This window comes from Budorcas taxicolor, chromosome 17 (genome assembly GCF_023091745.1).
Source record: "Budorcas taxicolor isolate Tak-1 chromosome 17, Takin1.1, whole genome shotgun sequence".
Taxonomy (NCBI): domain Eukaryota; kingdom Metazoa; phylum Chordata; class Mammalia; order Artiodactyla; family Bovidae; genus Budorcas; species Budorcas taxicolor.
In genome coordinates this window covers 51,992,615-52,014,757 of record NC_068926.1, presented here as the reverse complement: position 1 = coordinate 52,014,757, position 22,143 = coordinate 51,992,615, and the positions used below count along the sequence as shown (strand labels likewise).

Here is a 22,143-nt window from a genome sequence, read left to right as displayed (position 1 = left end):
TCAATCTTTCCAAGCATCAGGGTCTTTTCCAATGAGTCAGTTCTTCACATCAGGTGGCCAAAGTATTGGAGTTTCAGCTTCAGCATCAGTCCTTCCAATGAATGTTCAGGACTGATCTCCTTTAGGATGGACTGGTTCGATCTCCTCACAGTCCAAGGGACTCTCAAGAGTATTCTTCAACACCACGGTTAAAAAGCATCAATTCTTTGGCACTCAGCTTTCTTTATGGTCCAACTCTCACATACTGAAAAAACCATAGCTTTGAGTAGATGGACCTTTGTTGGCAAAGTAATGTCTCTGCTTTTTAATATTCTGTCTAAGTTGGTCATATCTTTTCTTCCAAGGAGCAAGCGTCTTTTCTTGCTTCGTGATTTTGGAGCCCGAAAAAATACTCTCTCACTGTTTCCACTGTTTCCCCATCTATTTGCCATGAAGTGATGGGACCAGATGCCATGACCTTAGTTTTCTGAATGTTGAGTTTTAAGCCAGCTTTTTCACTCTCTTTCACTTTCGTCAAGAGGCTCTTTAGTTCTTCACTTTCTGCCATAAGGGTGGTGTCATCTGCGCATCTGAGGTTACTGATATTTCTCCTGGCAATCTTGATTCCAGCTTGCACTTCATCCAGCCTGGCATTTCTCATGATGTACTCCGCATATAAGTTAAATAAGTGGGGTGACAATAATGCAGCCTTGACGTACTCCTTTCCCAATTTGGAACCAGTCTGTTGTTCCATGTCCAGTTCTAACTGTTGTTTCTTGACCTGCATACAGATTTCTCAGGAGGCAGGTCGGGTGGTCTGGTATGCTCATCTCTTGAAGAATTTTCCACAGTTTGTTGTGATCCACACAGTCAAAGGCTTTGGTGTTGACAATAAAGCAGAAGTAGATGTTTTTCTGGAATTCTCTTGCTTTTCTATGATCCAATGAGTGTTGGCAATTTGATCTCTGGTTCCTCTGCCTTTTCTAAATCCAGCTTGAACACCTGCAAGTTCACGTACTGCTGAAGCCTGGCCTGGAGAATTTTGAGCATTACTTTGCTAGCGTGTGAGATGAGTGCCAGTTGTGTGGTAGTTTGAACATTCTTTGGCATTGCCCTTCTTTGGGATTGGAATGAAAACTGACTTTTTCCAGTCCTGTCGCCACTGCTGAGTTTTCCGAATTTGCTGACATGTAGAGTGCAGCACTTTCACAGCATCATCTTTTAGGATTTGAAATAGCTCAACTGGAATTCCTCTACTAGCTTTGTTCATAGTGATGCTTCCTAAGGCCCACTTGACTTCACATTCCAGGATGTCTGGCTCTAGGTGAGTGATCACACCATCGTGGTTATCTGGGTCATGAGCATCTTTTTGTATAATTCTTCTGTGTATTTTTGCCACCTCTTCTTAATATCTTCTGCTTCTGTTAGGTCCATACCATTTATATCCTTTATCGAGCCCATCTTTCCATGAAATATTCCCTTGGTATCTCTAATTTTCTTGAAAAGATCTCTAGTCCTTCCCATTCTGTTGTTTTCCTCTATTACTTTGCATTGATTGCTGAAGAAGGCTTTCTTATCTCTTCTTGCTATTCTCTGGAACTCTGCATTCAGATGCTTATATCTTTCCTTTTCTCCTTTGCTTTTCACCTCTCTTCTTTTCACAGCTATTTGTAAGGCCTCCCCAGACAGCCATTTTGCCTTTTTGCATTTCTTTTTCTTGGCGATGGTCTTGATTCCTGTCTCCTGTACAATATCACAAACTTCTGTCCATAGTTCCTCAGGCACTCTGTCTATCAGATCTAATCCCTTGAATCTATCTCTCACTTTCATTGTGTAATCGTAAGGGATTTGATTTAGGTCATACCTGAATGGTCTAGTGGTTTTCCCTACTTTCTTCAATTTAAGTCTGAATTTGGCAATACGGAGTTCATGATCTGAGCCACAGTCAGCTCCTGGTCTTGTTTTTGCTGACTGTATAGAGCTTTTCCATCTTTGGCTGCAAGGAATATAATCAATCTGATTTCGGTATTAACCATCTGGTGATGTCCATGTGTAGAGCCTTCTCCTGTGTTGTTGGAAGAGGGTGTTTGCTATGAGCAGTGCGTTCTCTTGGCAAAACTCTGTTAGTCTTTGCTCTGCTTCATTCTGTACCAAAGCCAAATTTGCCTGTTACTCCAGGTATCTCTTGACTTCCTACATTTGCATTCCAGTCCCCTATGATGAAGAGGATATCTTTTTGGGGTGTTAGTTCTAGAAGGTCTTGTAGGTCTTCATAGAACCATTCAACCTCATCTTCTTCAGCATTACTGGTTGGGGCATAGACTTGGATTACTATGATATTGAATAGTTTGCCTTGAAAACAGACAGAGATCATTCTGTCATTTTTGAGATTGCACCCAAGTACTGCATTTCAGACCCTTTTGTTAATTATAAGGGCTACACTTATAATTTCTTATAAGGGATTCTTGTAAGAATTCTTATAAGGGATTTCTTATTTCATTTCTTATAAGGGATTCTTGCTGGCAGTAGTATAAATAATGGTCATCTGAATTAAATTTGCCCATTCCAGTCCATTTTAGTTCACTGATTCCTAAAATGTCTATGTTCACTCTTGCCATCTCCTATTTGATCACTTCTAATTTACCTTGATTCATGGACCTAACATTCCAGGTGCCTATGTAAAATTGTTCTTTATAGCATCGAACTTTACTTCTATCACCGGTCACATCCACAACTGGGTGTTGTTTTCGATTTGACTCTGTCTCTTCATTCTTTCTGGAGTTATTTCTCCACTGATCTCCAGTAGCATACTGGGCACCTACTGACCCGGGCAGTTCATCTTTCAGTGTCATATCTTTTTGCCTTTTCATACCATTCATGGGATTCTCAAGGCAAGACTACTGAAGTGGCTTGCCATTCCTTTTTCCAGTGGACCATGTTTTGTCTCTATTAGGGTACAAATACATTCAAAGCCAGAGGCAACTTAAGTGCATGAATTATTGAATATGATGTTGTGTGATTTGTTTCTTTTTAAAACATTTTTTATTGGGTTACAGTTGACTTAAAACATTACATTTGATTCTGCTGTACAGCAAAGTGCCTCAGTTATATAGATACATATATCCACTCTTTTTTTTATATTCTTTCCCCATATAACTCACTACAGAGCTCTGAGCAGATTTCCCTGTGCTATATAGTAGGTCCTTATTAGTTATCTATTTTATATATAGTAGTGCATGAATGCCAATCCCAGTCTCCCATTTTTTAAATGTATCCCTCCCCTGCTCCCTGCATTCCTCCCTGGTAACCGTAAGTTTGTTTTCTACATCTGTGACTTTTCTTCTGTTTTCAAGGGCATTTGTACTCAGCCATAAAAAAGAACAAAATAATGCCATAGGCAGCAACTTGAAATGGACCTTGAAATTGTCCTACTGAGTGAAGGAAATCAGACAGAAAAGGCAGCTATCATATGATATCGCATATATGTGGAACCTATATGTGGCACAAATGATTTGATTCTTAAACTTGGCTTTTCAGGTTTTCTTGCCAGCCTTGTCCTTCAGTCAGCACAAGGATGCCAACCTGGGACTCACATCTGGAGAAGTCTTAGACTCTTTTGATTATGATATAGACCTGCCTAGCATGCCTGGAGAAGCAATAGAATATCACAGCATTCAGTTAATACGAGATGAATTTTTAATGAACATCCAGAAATTTGCAAGTAGTATTCAAAGAACAATGCAGCAACTTGAAGGTAAGGCTTCAGTTTTTCTCCTTGGTTAAGCACGATGTTTCCATTAAGAAGAATTTACTTTTGGACACAATGGGGGATGGAGAGGTGGGATGATCTGAGAGAGTATCATTGACACATATATGTGACCGTGTGTAAAACAGAGAGCCAGTGGGAGTTTGATGTATGATGCAGGGAACCCCAAACTGGTGCTCTGTGACAACCTAGAGGTGTGGGATGAGGAGGGAGGAGAGGAGGGGTTCAAGAGAAGGGGATATATATATATATACACACACACACACACACACACCTATGGCTGATTCATGTTGATGTATGACAGAGGCCATCACAATATTTTTATTATCTTGTAATTTAAAAAAAAATCCTAAAAAGAAGAAGAATTAAGAGTACAGGAGATTTTTTGGTTTTAATTCATGATTGTTCTTTTTACCTGCTCCTGATGTGAAAGACACAGAGCTGGTCTTTGTAAGAAACATAAAGAATGACGAATGACAAATCCTTGCCTTCAAGGATTTTATAATCCAGGGCCCAAGGAACTATGGCAGAAAAAGTAACTTGAGATAGATATTAGGGTCCTTAGGGCTTGGAAAAGTGAGACCCTTTGGGAGAAGTGGTGAGGAAATCAAAGAGGACTTCCTGGAGGTGGCAGCATTTGACCTCATCTGAAATGATGAGGAATGCATTGGTAGGTGGAATTGGGGAGCAAGGGCATTTCAGTCAGGGAGAATGTGGACCTTTGTGAGGTTCTTTTTGTATTCATGTTGCTAAGCACTCTATGAGATTCAGTGTGCTAAGCACTCTGTATTTTCAGTCTGAAGATCTAGCCTTTTAGTATGAAAAACTCTCTTGATAATTTCCTCCACTATTTGTCTGTTTCCTTTTGCTAATATTCCTATTGGGTGTGTTCTGCTGATTCTGTCACTTATCTTTTCACTTGTGTTTTCCATCTCTTTGTCTGTGTATTCTACACAGACAATGAGTTCCTAAAGAGTGCCTAAAGAGTTCCTCAACTTTTACCTTCACAACTTTTGATTAGACTTTCACTTATTCTGTGACTGTACCTTTTCCATAGCATTCTGTTCTTGTTTGATGGATGCTATATTGTCTCAAATCTCTAATAGTTGGAATTAAAACTCCCCCCACCCCCATCTTTTCTTTCATCTCAGTGTCCTCTGAAGTCATTGTTGCTGACTTATCTTGGATTGTCTGTTTCATGCTGGAGACGTTCTCGAACATCTATTGAGATCTGGTTGCTTGTTCAGTTTTTAAATTGACATTAGGTTGTAAACTCAGGAATTCTTATTAATAAATAGCTAAATCATTTTGATAGAGCTTGATGCTGCTACGGTGATGTAATTGTCTAAAATGTTTTAGGGACTTCCCTGGTGGTCCAGTGGTTAAAAATCTTCCTTCCAATGGAGGGGATGAAGGTTTGATCCCTGGTTGGGGAAATAAGATCCCACATGCTGGGCAGGGGTGGCAACTAAGCTTGCATGCTGTAACCGCTTAGCCTACACTCTAAAGCCTGTGCGCCACAAGGAAGATTCCACGTCCTGCAACTATAAGACCTGATGCAGCCAAATAAATAAATAAAATGTTTTAGTACATTCTAATGAAAGAAAGTGATATATAGGAATATGTGGATCGTGATGTACCAGGCTATATACTCTTGTGTGGAGAGAAGATCCAGAATTACCTTGAAGATTATTGTCTGTAACCATTTCCTCCAAACTACTGACTGACTGTCCATTTTTATTCTACTAGGTGAGATCAAGTTAGAAATGCCAAGCATCAGCGTAGCGGGAGAGGTGTCTGATCTGGCAGCTGACCCAGAAATAGTTGAAATTTTGGAGCAATGTGTGATAAACTGGTTGAATCAGATATCTACAGCCCTTGAGGGCCAGATGAAAAAGACACCACAGGTAACGTGTGCAGATCCCTAATCCAGTTCATGCTTGCCATCCTGAGAAAGAGCCAAGAGTCTTGGAATCTGGGTGATCTAGCCTCTTTTCTTACTGTTTTGTGACCTTCTTAAAAATATTAAAGTAAACATACCTGAGATGTCATTCTTGGGCTTTCTAAGGTTAGTGTGCTACCAGATGACTCCCTGATATTGATAAAGATAATACTATATATCAGTCAGGATGTTTGAGCTGAAAGAAAAAAACAACAACAACCAGCAAATCTAACTCAGCTGGCTTAAGCAAGAAAGAGGATTTATTGGCTCATTGAAAAGTCCAGAGGGCAATGCTGGTTTCAGGTACAGTTTGATCAGGACTCTGGCAATCTAGCTGGGTTTCTCTGTAAATTTCTTGGTTCTAGTCTCCTCTCTGAGTGGGATTCCTCCTCGGGCTGGTCTCCTTCATAGTGACAACTTGCAGCAGTTTCTGACTCCACATCCCCACACCACTGTGTCCAGAGAAAGATGGAGTGTCTAGCGTTGCCACCTAGAGTCCTGAGATACCCTCTGATTGGACCGTCCTAGATCAGGTGTCCGCCCCTGAAGTCCTTGCATGGGTTCGCTCCTAAATATAGAGCCTTTTGGAAGAGGGGCATGGATGCTGGAGGAGCAACCACAGTGTCCATTCCCCACTAATGATGATGATCGTGTGCTCATCGCAGGGTAATGGTCCGCTGGCTGAGATTGAATTCTGGCGGGAAAGAAATGCCACCCTAAGTGCTCTGCATGAACAAACAAAGCTTCCAATAGTCAGAAAAGTCTTGGAAGTGATGAAGGAGTCAGATTCGTTGCTTGTGGCCAACTTGCAGCCCGTCTTAACTGAATTGTTCAAGTTCCACATGGAGGCCTCAGACAACGTGCGGTTTCTTTCCACAGTGGAACGTCATTTCAAGGTAGGCTGGGTGCACTGCACTTTGGAAAGTCAGCCACACAGATTTAACTTCTGTTTATTCAGCATTTTAAAAAATTGCAGTAAAATATATATAACATAATATTTATTATTGAAACCACTTGTAAGAGTAAGTTTGGTAACATTCAATACATACCCAGTGCTAGGTACCCATCATCACCTCCTATATGCAAAACTTTTTCACTGTGCCCAGCATAAACTCAACATCCCTTAAACCACAACTCCGATTTCCCCCTACTCTATTCTAATTTCCAACTCTATGAATTTGCCTGTTCTAGGAATTTCATAGAAATGGAACCGTACCCTATTTGTCCTTCTGTGTATGGTTTATTTCACTCAACATAATGTTTTCTTTCCTTCTCTTTTTTTGTATTTGACTGCACTGGGTCTTAGTTGCAGCATGTGGGATCTAGTTTCTTGATCAGGGATCAAACCCAGGTCCCCTGCTTAGGGAGCTCGGAGTCTTGGCCATTGGACCACCAGTGAAGTCCCAACATAATGTTTTCACCATTCATCCATGCTATAGTATATGTCCGAATCTCATTCCTTTTTAAGGCTCAGTAATTTTCCACTGTATACACCACATTTTGCTTATCCATTCTTCTGTTGATGGACTTTTGGGTTGTTTCCCACCTTTTGGCTATTGTGAAGAATGCTGCTATGAATCTGGGTGTACAGATATTTGTTTGAGTCTCTGCTTTCAATTCGTTTGAGCATATACCCAGGAGTAGAATTATTGGGTCATACGACAATTCTGTGTTTTCAAAAAAACATTTCTTTATTTACGGCTGTGTCGGGTCTTAGTTGCAGCACATGGGGGGTAGGGGGGGTCTTCACTGTGGCTTGTCGGCTCCTTAGTTGGGGTGCAGAGGCTAAGTTGCCCCAGTGCATGTGGGATCTTACTTCCCTGACCAGGAATGGAGCCCATGTCCCCTGCATTGAAAGGCAGACTCTTAACCACTGGACCGCTAGGGAAGTCCCAATATTTCTATATTTAACTGTCCATGAACATTTTATATTTAGCTCTTTTCCACAGTGAGCACACCATTTTATTACATTCCCACCACAAGTGTAATTTCCTTTTTCACAGTTCCTCTCCCCTCTGATTTATCATGCACACAGTACAGTATTCCAAGGCCAGGAGTCAGTATTATTGTTCTAGTGATGAGGCCAGTAAGAGTCCTGTTGTGTGGTTGAGGGGGTTCTCTGTGTGTGGTGAAGTACTGTGAATGTGTTGACCCCAGTCCTGAATATTCCGCAGCTGCATACGCAACCTCACTGAGCCTGTTTCCTTCTCTGGAAAACTGAGCTCATGAGAGAACCTACCTCGAACGGTGGCTGGAAGGTTCAAGTTAACTTATGCATGCGGAGAACATAGTATGTCAGGAGCAGCGTCAGGGATCAACAGCATCAGCGCACAACAGCAGCACAAGTGGCGCCTGGATAAGGATCTAGGTGGCCCCTGTAAGCGGTCAAACAACTGGTCAAATCCGAGGGCTTGAGGTCCAAGTGGAGTCTGCCTCTAAATTGATGTTGGTGATAACGTTTCCTTGCTTGAAATTTATTTGTCATCTCTGCAGAGCAAGTGGCTTGCAAAGACCAGTGAAAGGCCAGCTTATATCACTCATGTAATTGCTTTTGTGGTTTTTTGCCATCCCTTTGTGACTCTGAAACTTACTTTTCTTTAAGTTAACTTTAGATTTATTCATATATTTTTGTGTGGGTAATATAGAGTCATCTTAAACAATCAAGCCTGTGCAGGTATTGGTTTGATATAACAGTTATTTCTAATGTACACTAAAGTAAGTATATATTTTCTCTTTCTTAAGTTTTCAGCAAATATTTAGAAAACTAGAAATGAAGTTAATAGAAGAAATCAAGATCAGATGGTAGCAAAACATTTCATGCATTAACAATCTTGAAAGTTCCTTAAAATAAGTATATATTTTTTCCTTAAAATAAATATATTTTTTAAAAGTTCTGTTGTCAAAAATCATCTTACTTCTTGCCAAAGGACGCATACCCTGGAAAACACTGGCACTGGATAAAATTACTTCTAATGCCAACTTTGATTCACTCAGTGGCACTCCTGCCACTAAATATAGAATAATTACATATGTATACACACATCCATACTCCATATATATATCTGCAAATTGCTTTACTTATTTTAATTGTAAATCTCATCTTTCCATGTCAGTGCATACAGACCTACCTATTTCAAACTTCTTTTGTTTGTTAAACACTTTCTTCCATGATAAGAACTTTTTTTTTTTTTATTAAGAATGTCCTACACTATTAGTGGGAATGTAAGCTGGTGCAGCCACTGTGGAAAATAGTATTCCCTGGGTTGGGAAGATCTCCTGGAGAAGGGAATGGCAACCCACTCCAGTATTCTTGCCACCCCCCCGCCCCCCCCCCCCCCCACTAAAAAAAGGGGCTCAAAGAAATATGGGCTTCCCTAGTGGCTCAGAGGTTAAAGTGTCTGCCTCCAATGAGGGAGACCCGGGTTCGATCCCTGGGTCGGGAAGATCCCCTGGAGAAGGAAATGGTAACCCACTCCAGTATTCTTGCCTGGAGAATACCATGGATGGAGAAGCCTGGTAGGCTACAGTCCATGGGGTCTCAAAGAGTTGGACATGACTGAGTGACTTCACTTTCACTTTTCCTCAGAAAACCAAAAATAGAATTACTATATGATCCAGCTATCTCACTCCTGGGCATATAGCCAGACAAGACTCTAATTCAAAAAAACACATGCACCCCTATGTTGTTAGCAACACCGTGTACAGTAGCCAACACACGGAAGCAACCTAAATGTCCATCAACAGATGAATGGATAAAGAAGTGTTACATGTATACAATGAAATATCACTCAGCCAGAAAAAGGACGAAATAATGCCATTTGCAACAACATGGATGCAACCAGAGATTATTACACTAAGTGAAGTAAGTCAGAAAGAGAAAGACAAATACTGTATTATATCACTTGTATGTGGAATCCAAAATATGACAGAAATGAACCTATCTATGGAACAGAAACAAGAATCAGGGACATAGAGAACAGACGGTGGTTGCCAAGAGGGAGGCAGGTGGGAGAAGGTAGGAGTGGGAGGTTGGGGCTGGCAGATGCAAACTGCTAAGTGTACTATAGATTGGGGAAACAACAAGGTCCTACCGTATTGTACAGGGAATAATATTCAATATCCTGTGGTAAGCCATCATGGAAAAGAATATGAAAAAGAATGAAAAAAGATGTTTTTAAATTGAGAGACCTGCAGCAGGAGCATGTTTTTTCCCCCCAAAGTAATAAAATCCAGAAATACATTTAATAACTGGATTGGCCAAAAAGTTCATTTGAGTATTTCCGTACCATCTTAAAATATCTTTTAAATTAAAAAAATGGAAACTTCCTGTACACTGCTTCTTCTCTTACACCGTTTGCCCTGAGACTGAGCCAGCTTGCCTTGCTCTTTCGTTTGCACCCACCTCTCTGGTTAGAACATAACACATGGATCTAGCTTTCACGTTGTCTTGGAAACAATCCCCTCCATGATGAGCGCCCTGAGGATGGTGTGGATCATCTCCCGCCACTACAACAAAGACGAGAGGATGATTCCGCTCATGGAGCGCATTGCCTGGGAGATTGCCGAGAGAGTTTGCAAAGTGGTGAATCTGCGGACTTTGTTCAAGTAAGACCGGGCGGCGCTATGTGTTTCTTAAGCTCTTAAACAGCTTTGTGTGTGTGCTAAGTGTCGTGTCCCACTCTTTGCGACCCCACGGATTGTAGCCCACCAGGCTCCTCTGTCTATGGAATTCTCCAGGCGAGAATACTGGAGTCGGTTGCCATGCCCTCCTCCAGGGGATCTTCCCAACCCAGGGATCAAACCCTCATCTCTTTGTGTCTCCAGGATTGGCAGGAGGGTTCTTTGCCACTAGCACCACCTGGGAGGTCCTAAACAGCTGTATCAAAACATAATTCATACACTGTACAAATCACCCATTTAAAACATACAATTGAATGCTTTTAGGACAAAGTTGGTGAGAAAGTTCGTTCAGGTTTTTCCAGCAGATGTAATGGAAAAACCCCAATGACCTTTTTGGCCAGCCCAATAGATTCAGAGTTGTGCATCCATAGTCATCAGTGATTTTAGAAAGTTTCCTTCATCCCAGAAAGAAACCCTGGGCCCTTTAGCTGCCTCTCCCCCTCCCCTCTCCCCTCCTAACCCTGAGCAACCACTGATCTACTTTCTGTGGACTTGCCTCTTCTAAACATTCATGCAAATGGAGTCAGACAACTTATGGTCTTTTATGACTGGCTCCTCCCACTCAGCATCATGTTTTCATGGTTCCTCCATGGTGTAGCCTGTATCGGTGCTTCATTCCTTTTTATGGCCAAAGAATACTCTACTTGTGTGGATTAATCAGGACCATCTTCTTTAATTAGGGGCTTCCCTATTGGCTCAGACAGTAAAGAATCTGCCTGCAGTTCAGGAGACCTGGGTTTAATCCCTGGGTCGGGAAGATCCCCTGGAGGAGGAAATGGCAACCCACTCCAGTATTCTTGCCTGGAGAATTCTATGGACAGAGGAGCATGGTGGATACAGTCTACGGGGTCGCAAATTATCCTCGGAGAGACCGAGGCACGTGGTCTGAAGGAACCTCACTCCTGGACCTTGGATCCCCTCAGGTGGAATAGCCTCTGAGGATCAAATCTGGAGGGAGACACCGATCTTTTTTTTTTTTTTTAACTCTCTCTCTCTTGGCTGAGCTGCATGCAGGATCTTAGTTCCCCAACCAGGGATTGAACCCGTGCCCCCTGCAGAAGTGCAGAGTCCTAACCAGAGGGTCAGAGAATTCGCTCTCTCTTTTTTACTTTCTTAAAAAATAATCTATATAAGTGAAGTAGGTACCAAAATCTCAGCACTATCATTTTGCCTCCAGTGTTACAGTCCCCTCCCCCCTCCCCCTGTGGACCCAAGGCCATCAGCTTCCCTTCAAGCTCAAACAGAAAACTTATTGGGTAAACCACAGCTTTGCCCATTAGGGGGCAGCTGCGGTGAAGGTCAACCTAGGGCGGTGGCTTGGAATCCTGCCCACACCGCTGCAAATCTCTTTGCTGCAAATTTCTTGGCGGAACAGTCTCTTGCCTGGGAAGCTTTTTGCGATGAGGCTATGTCATCAGAGAGGCTCAGCTCCTTGCTTAGGATTGTCCCCTTAGAACCTGCCCCTCCCCACCAGGGAGCAGGCATCTCTGCCCTCCTGCCCATCATGGTGTCTCTTTGCTTCCCAGAGAAAACCGAACGAGCGCACAGCACAAGACCTTGGAGGCCAGGAACACCCTCAACATGTGGAAAAAGGCCTATTTCGACACCCGGGCCAAGATCGAGGCTTCGGGGAGAGAAGCTCGGTGGGAGTTTGATCGGAAACGGCTGTTCGAGAGAACGGATTACATGGCCACCATCTGCCAGGACCTCTATGACATCCTGCAGGTAGGGAGGCTGGGTCTTCAGTGCACGCGAAAGCGGTCAGATCTGGGATTTGCTCCATGGAAGGCAGTTTGGCTTTTTGACGATGTGGATCTCCCCGTGTCAGTTGGGAGCAGGGAGGTCGGGAAGGTCTGGCCAGGACAGATGCCTGCAGAGCAGACAGAATGTTCCAGAATGTCCCAAAGCACACCTGACCTTTGCAACTTTCCCTTCAGTTTTGTGACATTGCTCTACCCGTCTCCCCCACATTTTTTTTTTTTTATGCCCACAGTGCTCAGCTTGCAGGATCTTATTTTCCCAACCAGAGATGGAACCTGGGCCCTTGGCAGTGAAATTGCAGAATCTTAACCACTGGACTGCCAGTGGTTTTCCTTGGTTTTCTTGTTTTAAACATTTGTTTTAGAAAATTGAAATGTAGTTGATGTACATTATATAGGTTACAGTTATACAGTAGGATTCACAGTATTAAAGGTTATACTCTATTTGTGATTATTATGAAATATTAGAAGCCAGCTCTGCTTCAAAGAGAGAAGGTGGCCTCCCTGAGCTGTCACTGTCCTTGTTTACTCATCGAGGCTGCAACATGATGACTAGTACTGGCTCTGAGTCTCCCTGAGCTCCTGCACGTCACGGCTCTGCTAGGAGTCTCTGCTCACGGGGCCTCACATGGTGCCTGTCAATGGGGTGTTGTGGACAGCCCACACCCAGCTTTGGCCTATCTCCTCTGCTCACACACATGCGTGATTGCCTCCTCCTCAGACTTCATTTACAAAACACAAGCTCAGAGATAAAGTGATCGAGAATTTCAGGATGGTGATAGCAGAGCCTTCAATCCAGCCCAGAGCCCTCTGGAGGCTGGGGCCCTGTGCGCCTGCCTGAGTCCCACACGTATGAAGCCTGCCCTGTATGTACATCATCTCTGCCTCATGGAGCTCACAGTCTAGTGGAAGAGAAAGAGGGTGGACGTGCTAATCACATGGAGGGGCTTCTCTGGTGGTCCACTGGTTAAGACTGCGTTCCAGCGCTTGGGGTGTGGGTTCTGTCCCCGGTTGGGGAGTTAAGATCCCACGTGGTTCTCCGGCGAAAGAAACCAAAAACATAAAACAGAAGCAGTAATGTAACAAATTCAATAATGACTTTAAAAATGATCCACCGCGAAAAATTCTTATGAGAGGAAAAAAATCACTCAGATCCATAGCTATAGCTGAGATGACTGCTAAGAAAGGGGAATAGAGGGGGCTCTGGAAGTGTGTGTAGGGGCCTGAAAGTGAAAGTGTTAGTCACACAGTCATGTCCGACTCTTTTCGACCCCATGGACTGTGTAGTCCACCAGGCTCCTCTGTCCGTGGAATTCTCCAGGCAAGAATACTGGAGTGGGTTGCTGTGCCCTTCTCCAGGGGATCTTCCCGACCCAGGGATTGAACCCAGGTCTCTCGCATTGCAGGCAGATTCTTTACTGTTTGAGTTACCCATGTAGGGGCCTACCCTGTTCTAAAGGGTCAGACAAAATGAAGGCATATTTAATGATGAGTAGTAGGTACCTGGGCTTTCCCAGGTGGCAGTAGTGATAAAAAAAAATCTGCCTTTCCATGCAGGAGACGTAAGAGATGTGGGTTTGGTCCCTGGGTAGGGAAGATCCCCTGGAGAATGGAATGGCAACCCACTCCAGTATCCTTGCCTGGAGAATCTCATGGACAGAGAAGCCTGGTGGGCTACAGTCCACGGGATCACAAAGAGTCAAACATGACTGAAGTGACTTAACACACATGCACACACAGTAGGTATCTAGACATTTTACACTGTGTGTGCAAAGGCCCTGAGACAGAAAGGAACATGCATCAGAAAGAGGCCTGGAGTGACTGTAAGGCAACAGGGGACGAGCATGATGGGAAGGGATAGAAAGAGGGGGTAGGGTCCTGAGCCTGAAAACTTTGACAACTGTGTCAGGACATCTGGGACTGGTCCTTTGTGCAGTGGGTAACCCAAGGGCTTAGACTGAGAGGAAGTTACCTGTGTGACACAATCCATTTATTAATAACATCAGAAGCATCATTAGCAAACCGAATGGTCACCTCCCTCGTTTTGTTTGATTGGACAGGTCGTGGAGGAATTCTACAACATATTTGGTCCAGAGCTGAAAGCAGTGACTGGGGATCCCAAGCGCATCGATGATGTTCTGTGCAGGGTGGATGGCCTGGTCACCCCCATGGAAAACCTGACCTTTGACCCCTTTAGCATCAAGTGCTCCCAGTACTGGAAATACGTGATGGACGACTTCAAGATTGAAGTCCTGGCAAGTAACACATCCTTCGATTTGGCCTTGGAAGTGGATACTGTGATTCTGTTGGGTTATTTAGTTATGTTTAGGGTGTTTTCTTTTTTTTCCAAATCATAAAAAGGGATCCCTGCTTTTTTGATGAAAAATGATAACAGTGCAGAAGAGCATAAGGTGGAAATGAACATTTCTCAATGTCCTCCGTCCCCACTCCTACTCCCCAGGCGGAATGGGTTTACCTGAACTATCTCTGCTATTGTGTCCTCTCCCATTTCTTTGTCTATATGAGCTTATATTTTTAAAATTTCCTTTTCCATAATTTTGACTAGTGGAAGGGAGAGAGCAGAAAACTGATCCAGCGGCTGGTCTGCTATTTTTATTTGGACCTCAGCCTCCACTAAGGGAAGTCCTGGTGGCTCAGATAGTAAAGAATCTGCCTGCAATGCAGGAGGCCCAGGTTCAATCCCTGGGTTGGGAAGATCCTCAGGAGAAGGGAATGGCAACCCACTCCAGTGTTCTTGTCTGAAGAATTCAATGGACACAGGAGCCTGGTTGGTTACAGTTCCTGGGGTTGCAAAGAGTTGTACCTACCTATACTGTAGCTAACACAGTATAGCTTCCACTAAAGTACAGTGGAAATCCTTCTCAAGGTACCGATTTGGTTTGTTTTGCTTCGTTCTTGACATTTTGCTTTTTGTGGGATAATTACAGGGTCCTAAGGGTTTTTTTCTTGGCTTTTTTGTTTTTGTTTGTTTTTGGCAGGTTATTGAGAAAGAAGCAAAAAATTTTATTGACGAATCTTTTAAGACACTTCGATCAGCTGAAGCAGCATTTGATATGCTTTTAAAATTTAAACACATTCGTTCACGGGAGGCCATTAATCGACAAATGATGATGAAATTTAATGATATCCTTGCACAGTATTGTAAAGAGGTAACTGAAAAAAAATCCGTGGCTGTTGTAGCAGTGAAAATACACTTGGCAAAGTGTAAGCAATTGGACCACACTGTTGTCTTTCTCATCTAAATTCAGAGAAACTGTGGAATTTCCCCCAAATAGCATGTCGTATAACCAAAACAGGTAGCCAAAAGGAAGTGGGTTTGTTTATTTAGTGGAGAAATTCAGTAGGAACTTATGAAGTACAATATTCTATGCCATCAATCTTATATGCCATTACATTGTGATGGGCCCTGAGTGAATAGTCATAGTAATAATGGTAGTAACAAGAGTGTAGTAGTGTGAAGGTCATGTGTATGTTCATATACACATTCCTGTTGTAAGGAGACTCATTATACATTGGACCCACCTAGATAATCCAGGATCATCTCTTTATTTTAAGGTCAGCTAATTGGCAACCTTAACTCCATCTACTACCTAATTCCTCCTTATCATATAATGTATTCACAAATTCTGGAGATCAAGACCATTATTGGGGCAGATCTTGTTTTGCTTCTGACAGCTAATTATTCACATGAGAGTGTGACAGGCTTATTTATGCATTTTTAATTTGTCCTTTCTATTGGAGTATAATTGCTTTACAATGTTCTGTTAGTTGCTGCTCTACAGCGATGTGAATCACTTATAGGTATACATATGAATATATCCCTTCCCTGTTGATCCTTCCCCCCTCCTCCCACGCCACCCCTCCTGGTCATCACAGAGCACCACACTGAGCTACCTGTGCTGCCCAGTAGCTTCCCACTAGCTGTCTATTTTATACACGGTGGAGGTCAGTGCATCCCCCGCTCCCCTCTCCTTGCTGTGTTCACATGGCCGTGCTCTACATCTGCGTCTCTATTCCTGCCCTGCAAATAGATTCATCTGTACCCTTTTTCTAGATTCCATATACGTGCATTAACATACGATATTTGTTTTCCTCTTTCTCACTTCATGTATGAGAGACTCTAGGTCCATCCACATGACTTACAAATGACCCAATTTCATTCCTTTTCATGGCTGAGTAATATTCCATTGTACATATGTACCACAACTTCATTATGCATTCATCCGTTGATGGATATTTAGGTTGCTTCCATGTCCTGGCTATTGTAAACAGCACTGCAATGGATATTGGGGTATGTGTGTCTTTTTGAATTATGGTTGCAAAATTTTATTTTAAAGTGCAAGCCCAGGTCATATGATTCAGCAGTTCCATTTTGTGCATATACACAAATAATTGAAAGCAGAGTCTCGAAGAGATATTTGAACACTGATGTTCATGGCAGCACTATTCACAACCACCAAAACCTGGAAATAACCCAAGGGTCCATTGATAGACCAGTGGATAAACAAAGTGTGGTATATCTGTACAGTGGAATATTATTCAGCTTTAAAAAGGAAGGAAATTCTGCCATGTGCTTCTAATACGACCTGAATGAACCTTGAGGGCTTTAAAATAAACCAATCATAAAAAGACAAATACTCTATGAGTCTATTTACATGAGGTACTTGGAGTAGTCAAAGTCATAAAGACAAAGTAGAAAGGTGGTTTATAGGAGCCAGGGGAGAGGGAAGTGGGGCATTACTGTGTTTCATGGGTACCCAGAGTTTCAACTTTTCAAGATGAAAGAAGTTCTGGAGATGGATGGTGATGATGGATGCACAACAGCATTTTATTGTTGTTCAGTCACCAAGTTGTATCAGCATGAATGTACTTAATTCCACTGAAATGGACACTGAAAAATGGTTGAGATGGTGAATTTTGTCATGCCTATTGTACCACATTTAGAAAAATATTACATGATAAACAGTTATAAAACCTCAGTGACATGTACACACACACACACACACACACACACACACATACAATGCAGGAGGCCTGGCCACCTGTCATGTCTGGAACAGATTTCAAAATTTCCATGGGAAATTCCCTGGCGATCTGGTGGTTAAGATTCTGTGCTTTCACTGCCGAGGGCCTGGGTTCGATTCCTAGCTGGGGAACTAATATCCCACAAGCCACATGGCAAGGCCAAAAAATGGTCCACTGAATGATTATACACAGTTTGTAAGTACAAGGCAGTCTGGATCATTGCATATGTTAAACCAAACCAAAAATTCCTGTAGACTATAAGAAAAAGCAGTAGAGACTAAGTAGTAAAAGCACTATTCTGTACCTTTAAGTATTTCTTGATATTCCACGTTCATTTCTTTAAAGATACAAACCTCAAGTTCAATCTTGTCTTGGCTCGCACGCTGATATGGCTCGCTTATGGAATATGTCTGATTGCTTTGCAGATTGACATAGTTAACAAAATCTTTGTCCAGAACCTCGACAACCCCCCGTTGTATAAGAACCATCCCCCGGTAGCAGGTGCAATCTACTGGGAACGGTCCCTGTTCTTCCGGATTAAGCACACCATCCTCAGATTTCAAGAAGTAGAGGAGATCCTGGACAGTGATGGAGGAAGAGAAGTACGTTATGTCTGCTGCAACGGGCCTGTTTTGAGTTTCGCGTTTTAAAAAATCATTCATTTATTTAGGCTGCTCTGAGTCTTGAGTGAGTGCTGCACGTGGGCTTTCTCTAGTTGTGGCGAGCGGGGGCTGCTCTCTGTTTGTGGTGCATGGATTTATTGCGGTGGTGCCCGTTGTTGCGGAACACGGGCTCCAGGGCATGCAGGCTCCAGTAGCTGCGGAGTGCAGGCTCAGTAGTTGTGGCACACGGGCTTAGTTGCCCCCAAGGCATGTGAGATCTTAGTTCCCTGTCCAAGGATCAAACCCATATGGCCTGCATTGGAAGGTGGATTCTTAACCACTGGACCATCAGGGAAGTCCTGTATTTCACGGTTTAATAGTAGATGGGTAGCCTTGAGTATGCCCAGGTGGCTCCTTCAATCCAGGTGACCCCCGAGCATGAGCTGGCCATACAGAGTTGCCTGCATGAGAAGCAGCTCAATTTCAAATCCATGCCTGCAACTTAGACAGTCTTTCCTGTGGTCCCTGGGGACCACATCTCCATATGTATGACATGATATATCTATGATAGCTTCCAGGTGACAATCACATGACTTCCCCCTGATCTGGATCTTCAGCCTCTCCAGAGGGTGACCACGCTCTTTTTGATAATACTGTCCCTCCTCTTCATGCATTTTTGTCTGTTATATCACAAGGGCTGGGAAACCTTTTCTTTAACCGTCCAGAGAATAAATATTTTAGGCAGTTGTGGGTCAAATGGCCCCTGTTGCAACTATTCAACTCTGCCTTTCTAGAAAGAAAATGGTAGATAACATGTAAATGAACAGGTGTGTTCCAATGAAACTTCATTTATGGATGCTGAAATTTGAATTTCATATGGTCTTCATAAATCACGAATAACTGTCATTCTTTTTGAGCTTCCAGCCATAGGCTGAGGTTAGTGAGTCCTACTAATCAGCCTAGATTTTAAGCTGTATCATGGCAAGCAAACCATGCAAATTTGTGCAAATCTGCCTGCTTCCTCTTGTATAAAGTGTTAAGTGATTTTTTTTTCAGGAGAGAGAAAAAATTGTTATTTTCAAGGACAAAGTGACATTTGCCTGACTTCTCTGATAGGTCAAACAAAAATATTTGGAAGTGGGTAGGATGATGAAAGACTATGAAGACAGAAAGTATGAGCAGTGGAGAGAGATGACGGAACAGATCCTGCCAACTCTCATGAAGAAGAGTCTGCTTACTAAGGTGCATCTTTTCAGTTCTGAAACAGTGTTCTTGCCTGGAGAATCCCATGGACAGAGAAGCCTGGTGGGCTACAGTCCATGGGGTTGCAAAGAGTTAGACGCGACTGAGCACTGACATGCGTGCACACACACACACACAAACACACACACACACGTCCCAGACTATGGGGGCCGTGTAAGATGATGGTAACTCCCATTTCCTTGAGGTCTGATGTGTTGACTCTCACGAAGTTGAGAGGTATTTCCAAAATCAAAGGCAAAGAAGGGCAGAGGTGGCAGGGGTTGACCAGGGAGAAGAAGAGAGGCAGGAAAGGAAAATATGGAGGTAGCAAAATGTCATGGTCAGGGAACAGGTGGGGATCAGGCAGCCCTTCTGACTCCTTGGCTTAATTCTGGGCTTCAGGGACCCAATTTGTAAAATGACCTGGATCAGATGATCACAAACATGCAAAGTGTTAGTTGAACCGTGTATGAAACAGGTTCAAACCGCTGATGGTGGATTATTTTTAACTTACAGGAAAGTGTCACTTTGATAGCAACCAGGGTTCTTGGCCTTCCCCAATCAATAGAAATTGACTGGAGGCCAGATAAGCAATTCGAAGCAAGGCTTTATGGGGGCCCCTGCTGCAGCAATGGAGAGTCAGAAGTAACACGTTCCCTTGCTTGCTCACTGCCCGAGTATCAGGTGCTGAGCTTGTTCATTATATGGGGTGAGGGTAAGGGTGTGTCCAGGGGGTCTGGCCAGAGGGGTGGCTTAAGTAATTTGCCCATCCCTTTGGTGGTGCTGAGTTCAGGGAGCTTTTGCTCCGGACACCCTGTTTTTGCTATGGCTCTTCAGAAGTGGCAATAAAGACTTTTCAGTCTTTTTGTCTAGAATTTGCTCCAACTGCGAGTGTATGCAGTTATTTTTGGTCTCATATAATTTATTTGTATTTTGTTACTGGAGAAGTGTGTCCAGGTGCAAGCATTGCAGCAAAGGGTCCCAGGTCCCAGCCTGTCTCGGTTTCACGTGATCCATCCTCATCTATAGCACGGGGCCCAGCATATAGCTGAACAGATTAAGTGTTAACAGTGAGGAAGGAAAGACTTGGGCCTGGCAGTTTCAGGTCTTTGGTCTCCTAAGTTCCGAAGTAGGCGCTAAAATGAGTGAAGAGGCCAGGTAGAGCTTGTCAGGAAATGGATGGCTTGTGTCCTATTCAGAAAGGACAGCCGCTCCCCAGCTTTCAGTCTCTTCTTGTCATTTATCATCAGCTTTTCCAATTTTTTGAGGGATGCCAGATTTTTGGATTTTTTCATTGCCCAATTTTCAACCGTGAGCGCTAAATCAAATTCTTTAAAAACTCTGTTCACCCAAGTATGTCTTCTAGCTTAGTTCTGGTCAGCTCCCCACTCTATCGGTGTAGCAAAACCCCTCCACTGATTTTTTCAGATTCACATTTATAACTTGGGTTGCGTTGATCTGATTGCTTTGTGGACAGCCCTTCCCACGCTTATGAAACATCGTCTCCTCCACAGACTTCTGCCGCTGGTGATGATGCCATAAACCCTGACAGAGTGGCTGCTTTCTCAATCAACTTTTCACCTGCCCTCAGGGAGATTATTAATGAAACAAAGTACTTGGAACAGCTGGGCTTCCCTGTCCCTGAATTAGCAAGGAACGTTGCCCTCCAGGAGGACAAGTTTCTTAGGTAAAAGGATTCTTCTTTTAAATCAATGGTCAACACTTCTTATCTTGGGACTCCTTTACACTCACTCTTCTAAATTATTGAGAACTACCCCTTGCCCATGCCAAGGCTTTCATTTTTGTGGATTTTATAACTATCAATGTTTGCCGCATTAGAAATGAAAACTAAGAAATGTTTAAAATTTGTATTAATACATTTGTCTAAAATAGTAAAGATAAACCTTTCATGTTAACTTAAATAGCACTTTTATTTTTTAAAATTAATTTTCATTGGAGTATAGTTGATTTTGGGGCTTCCCTGGTGGCTCAGATGGTAAAGAATCTTCCTGCAATGCAGAAGACCTAGGTTGGATCCCTGGGTTGGGAAAACCCCCTGGAGAAGGGAATGGCAAACCCACTCCAGTATTCTTGCTGGAGAATTTGATGAACAGAGGAGCCTGGTAGGCTACAGTCCATGAGGTCGCCAAGAGTCAGACATGACTGAGGAACTTTCAGTATCACGATAGTTGGTTTATAATGTTGTGTTACTTTCTGCTGTACAGCAGAGTGAATCAGTTATACATGATTATACATCAGTTACACACACATGCTTCCCAGGTGGCGCTAGTGGTAAAGAACCCACCTACCAATGAAGGTAGATGTAAGAGACATGGCTTCGATCCCTGGATCGGGAAGATCCCCTGGAGGAGGGCTTGGCAACCTACTCCAGTATTCTTGCCTGGAGAATCCCATGGACAGAGGAGCCTGACAGGCTGCAGTCCATAGGGTCACAAAGGATCAGACACGACTGAAGCAACTTAGCATGCACACATATATACAGACTCTCTTTTTTAGATTATTTTCCCGTATAGGTCATTACAGGGTATTGAGTAGAGTTCCCTATAAATAACATTTTGAAATTAAAAAGTAACCAATATTTTCCAAAAAGGAAAGTTAATGGGAAGAGTGACACTCTTTAAAATTTTTAGTCTGGTCATTGGTCTTTTGGAATGTATTATAAGATTATTGAGCTTATTATGAGCTCCGTTTTTCGAATGTCAGTGACTTTCCTGTAATGTACAGGTACACGGATGGGATACAGCGTATGCTGGATCATTATCACATGCTCACAGGAACGTTAAATGAGGCAGAGTCTCTTCTTCTTGATGACCATTCCCAGGAATTATTAAGAGTGTTTAGATCTGGATACAAGAGGTTGAACTGGAACTCACTAGGTAATAAATTCATCTATCTATTGCCTTTTAGACTTTGGGATGCAATCATTCTTTTAGATTGTCTTAGTTGAATTACAATTTTTGTATGTATGTAAAAGTGAAAGTTGCTCAGTCATGTCTGATTCTTTGCAACCCCATGGACTGTACAGTCCATGGAATTCTCCAGGCTAGAATACTGCAGTGGGTAGCCTTTCCCTTCTCCAGGGGATCTTTCCAACCCAGGGATTGA

The 22,143-nt window shown here is 42.9% G+C and overlaps 1 protein-coding gene across 1 annotated transcript in view; it reads left to right on the top strand.

Moving 5' to 3' along the window:
• DNAH10 (dynein axonemal heavy chain 10) overlaps positions 1 to 22,143 on the top strand; it is a 159,102-nt gene that overhangs the window by 19,068 nt on the left and 117,891 nt on the right. The window contains exons 6-16 of the mRNA XM_052654682.1: positions 3,517 to 3,733; positions 5,495 to 5,652; positions 6,353 to 6,583; positions 10,102 to 10,292; positions 11,894 to 12,092; positions 14,188 to 14,382; positions 15,127 to 15,297; positions 17,599 to 17,775; positions 18,892 to 19,017; positions 20,532 to 20,704; positions 21,763 to 21,914. Of these exons, the coding sequence (XP_052510642.1) occupies positions 3,517 to 3,733; positions 5,495 to 5,652; positions 6,353 to 6,583; positions 10,102 to 10,292; positions 11,894 to 12,092; positions 14,188 to 14,382; positions 15,127 to 15,297; positions 17,599 to 17,775; positions 18,892 to 19,017; positions 20,532 to 20,704; positions 21,763 to 21,914 (1,990 nt within the window). The remainder of the gene's footprint in view (positions 1 to 3,516; positions 3,734 to 5,494; positions 5,653 to 6,352; positions 6,584 to 10,101; positions 10,293 to 11,893; positions 12,093 to 14,187; positions 14,383 to 15,126; positions 15,298 to 17,598; positions 17,776 to 18,891; positions 19,018 to 20,531; positions 20,705 to 21,762; positions 21,915 to 22,143) is intronic.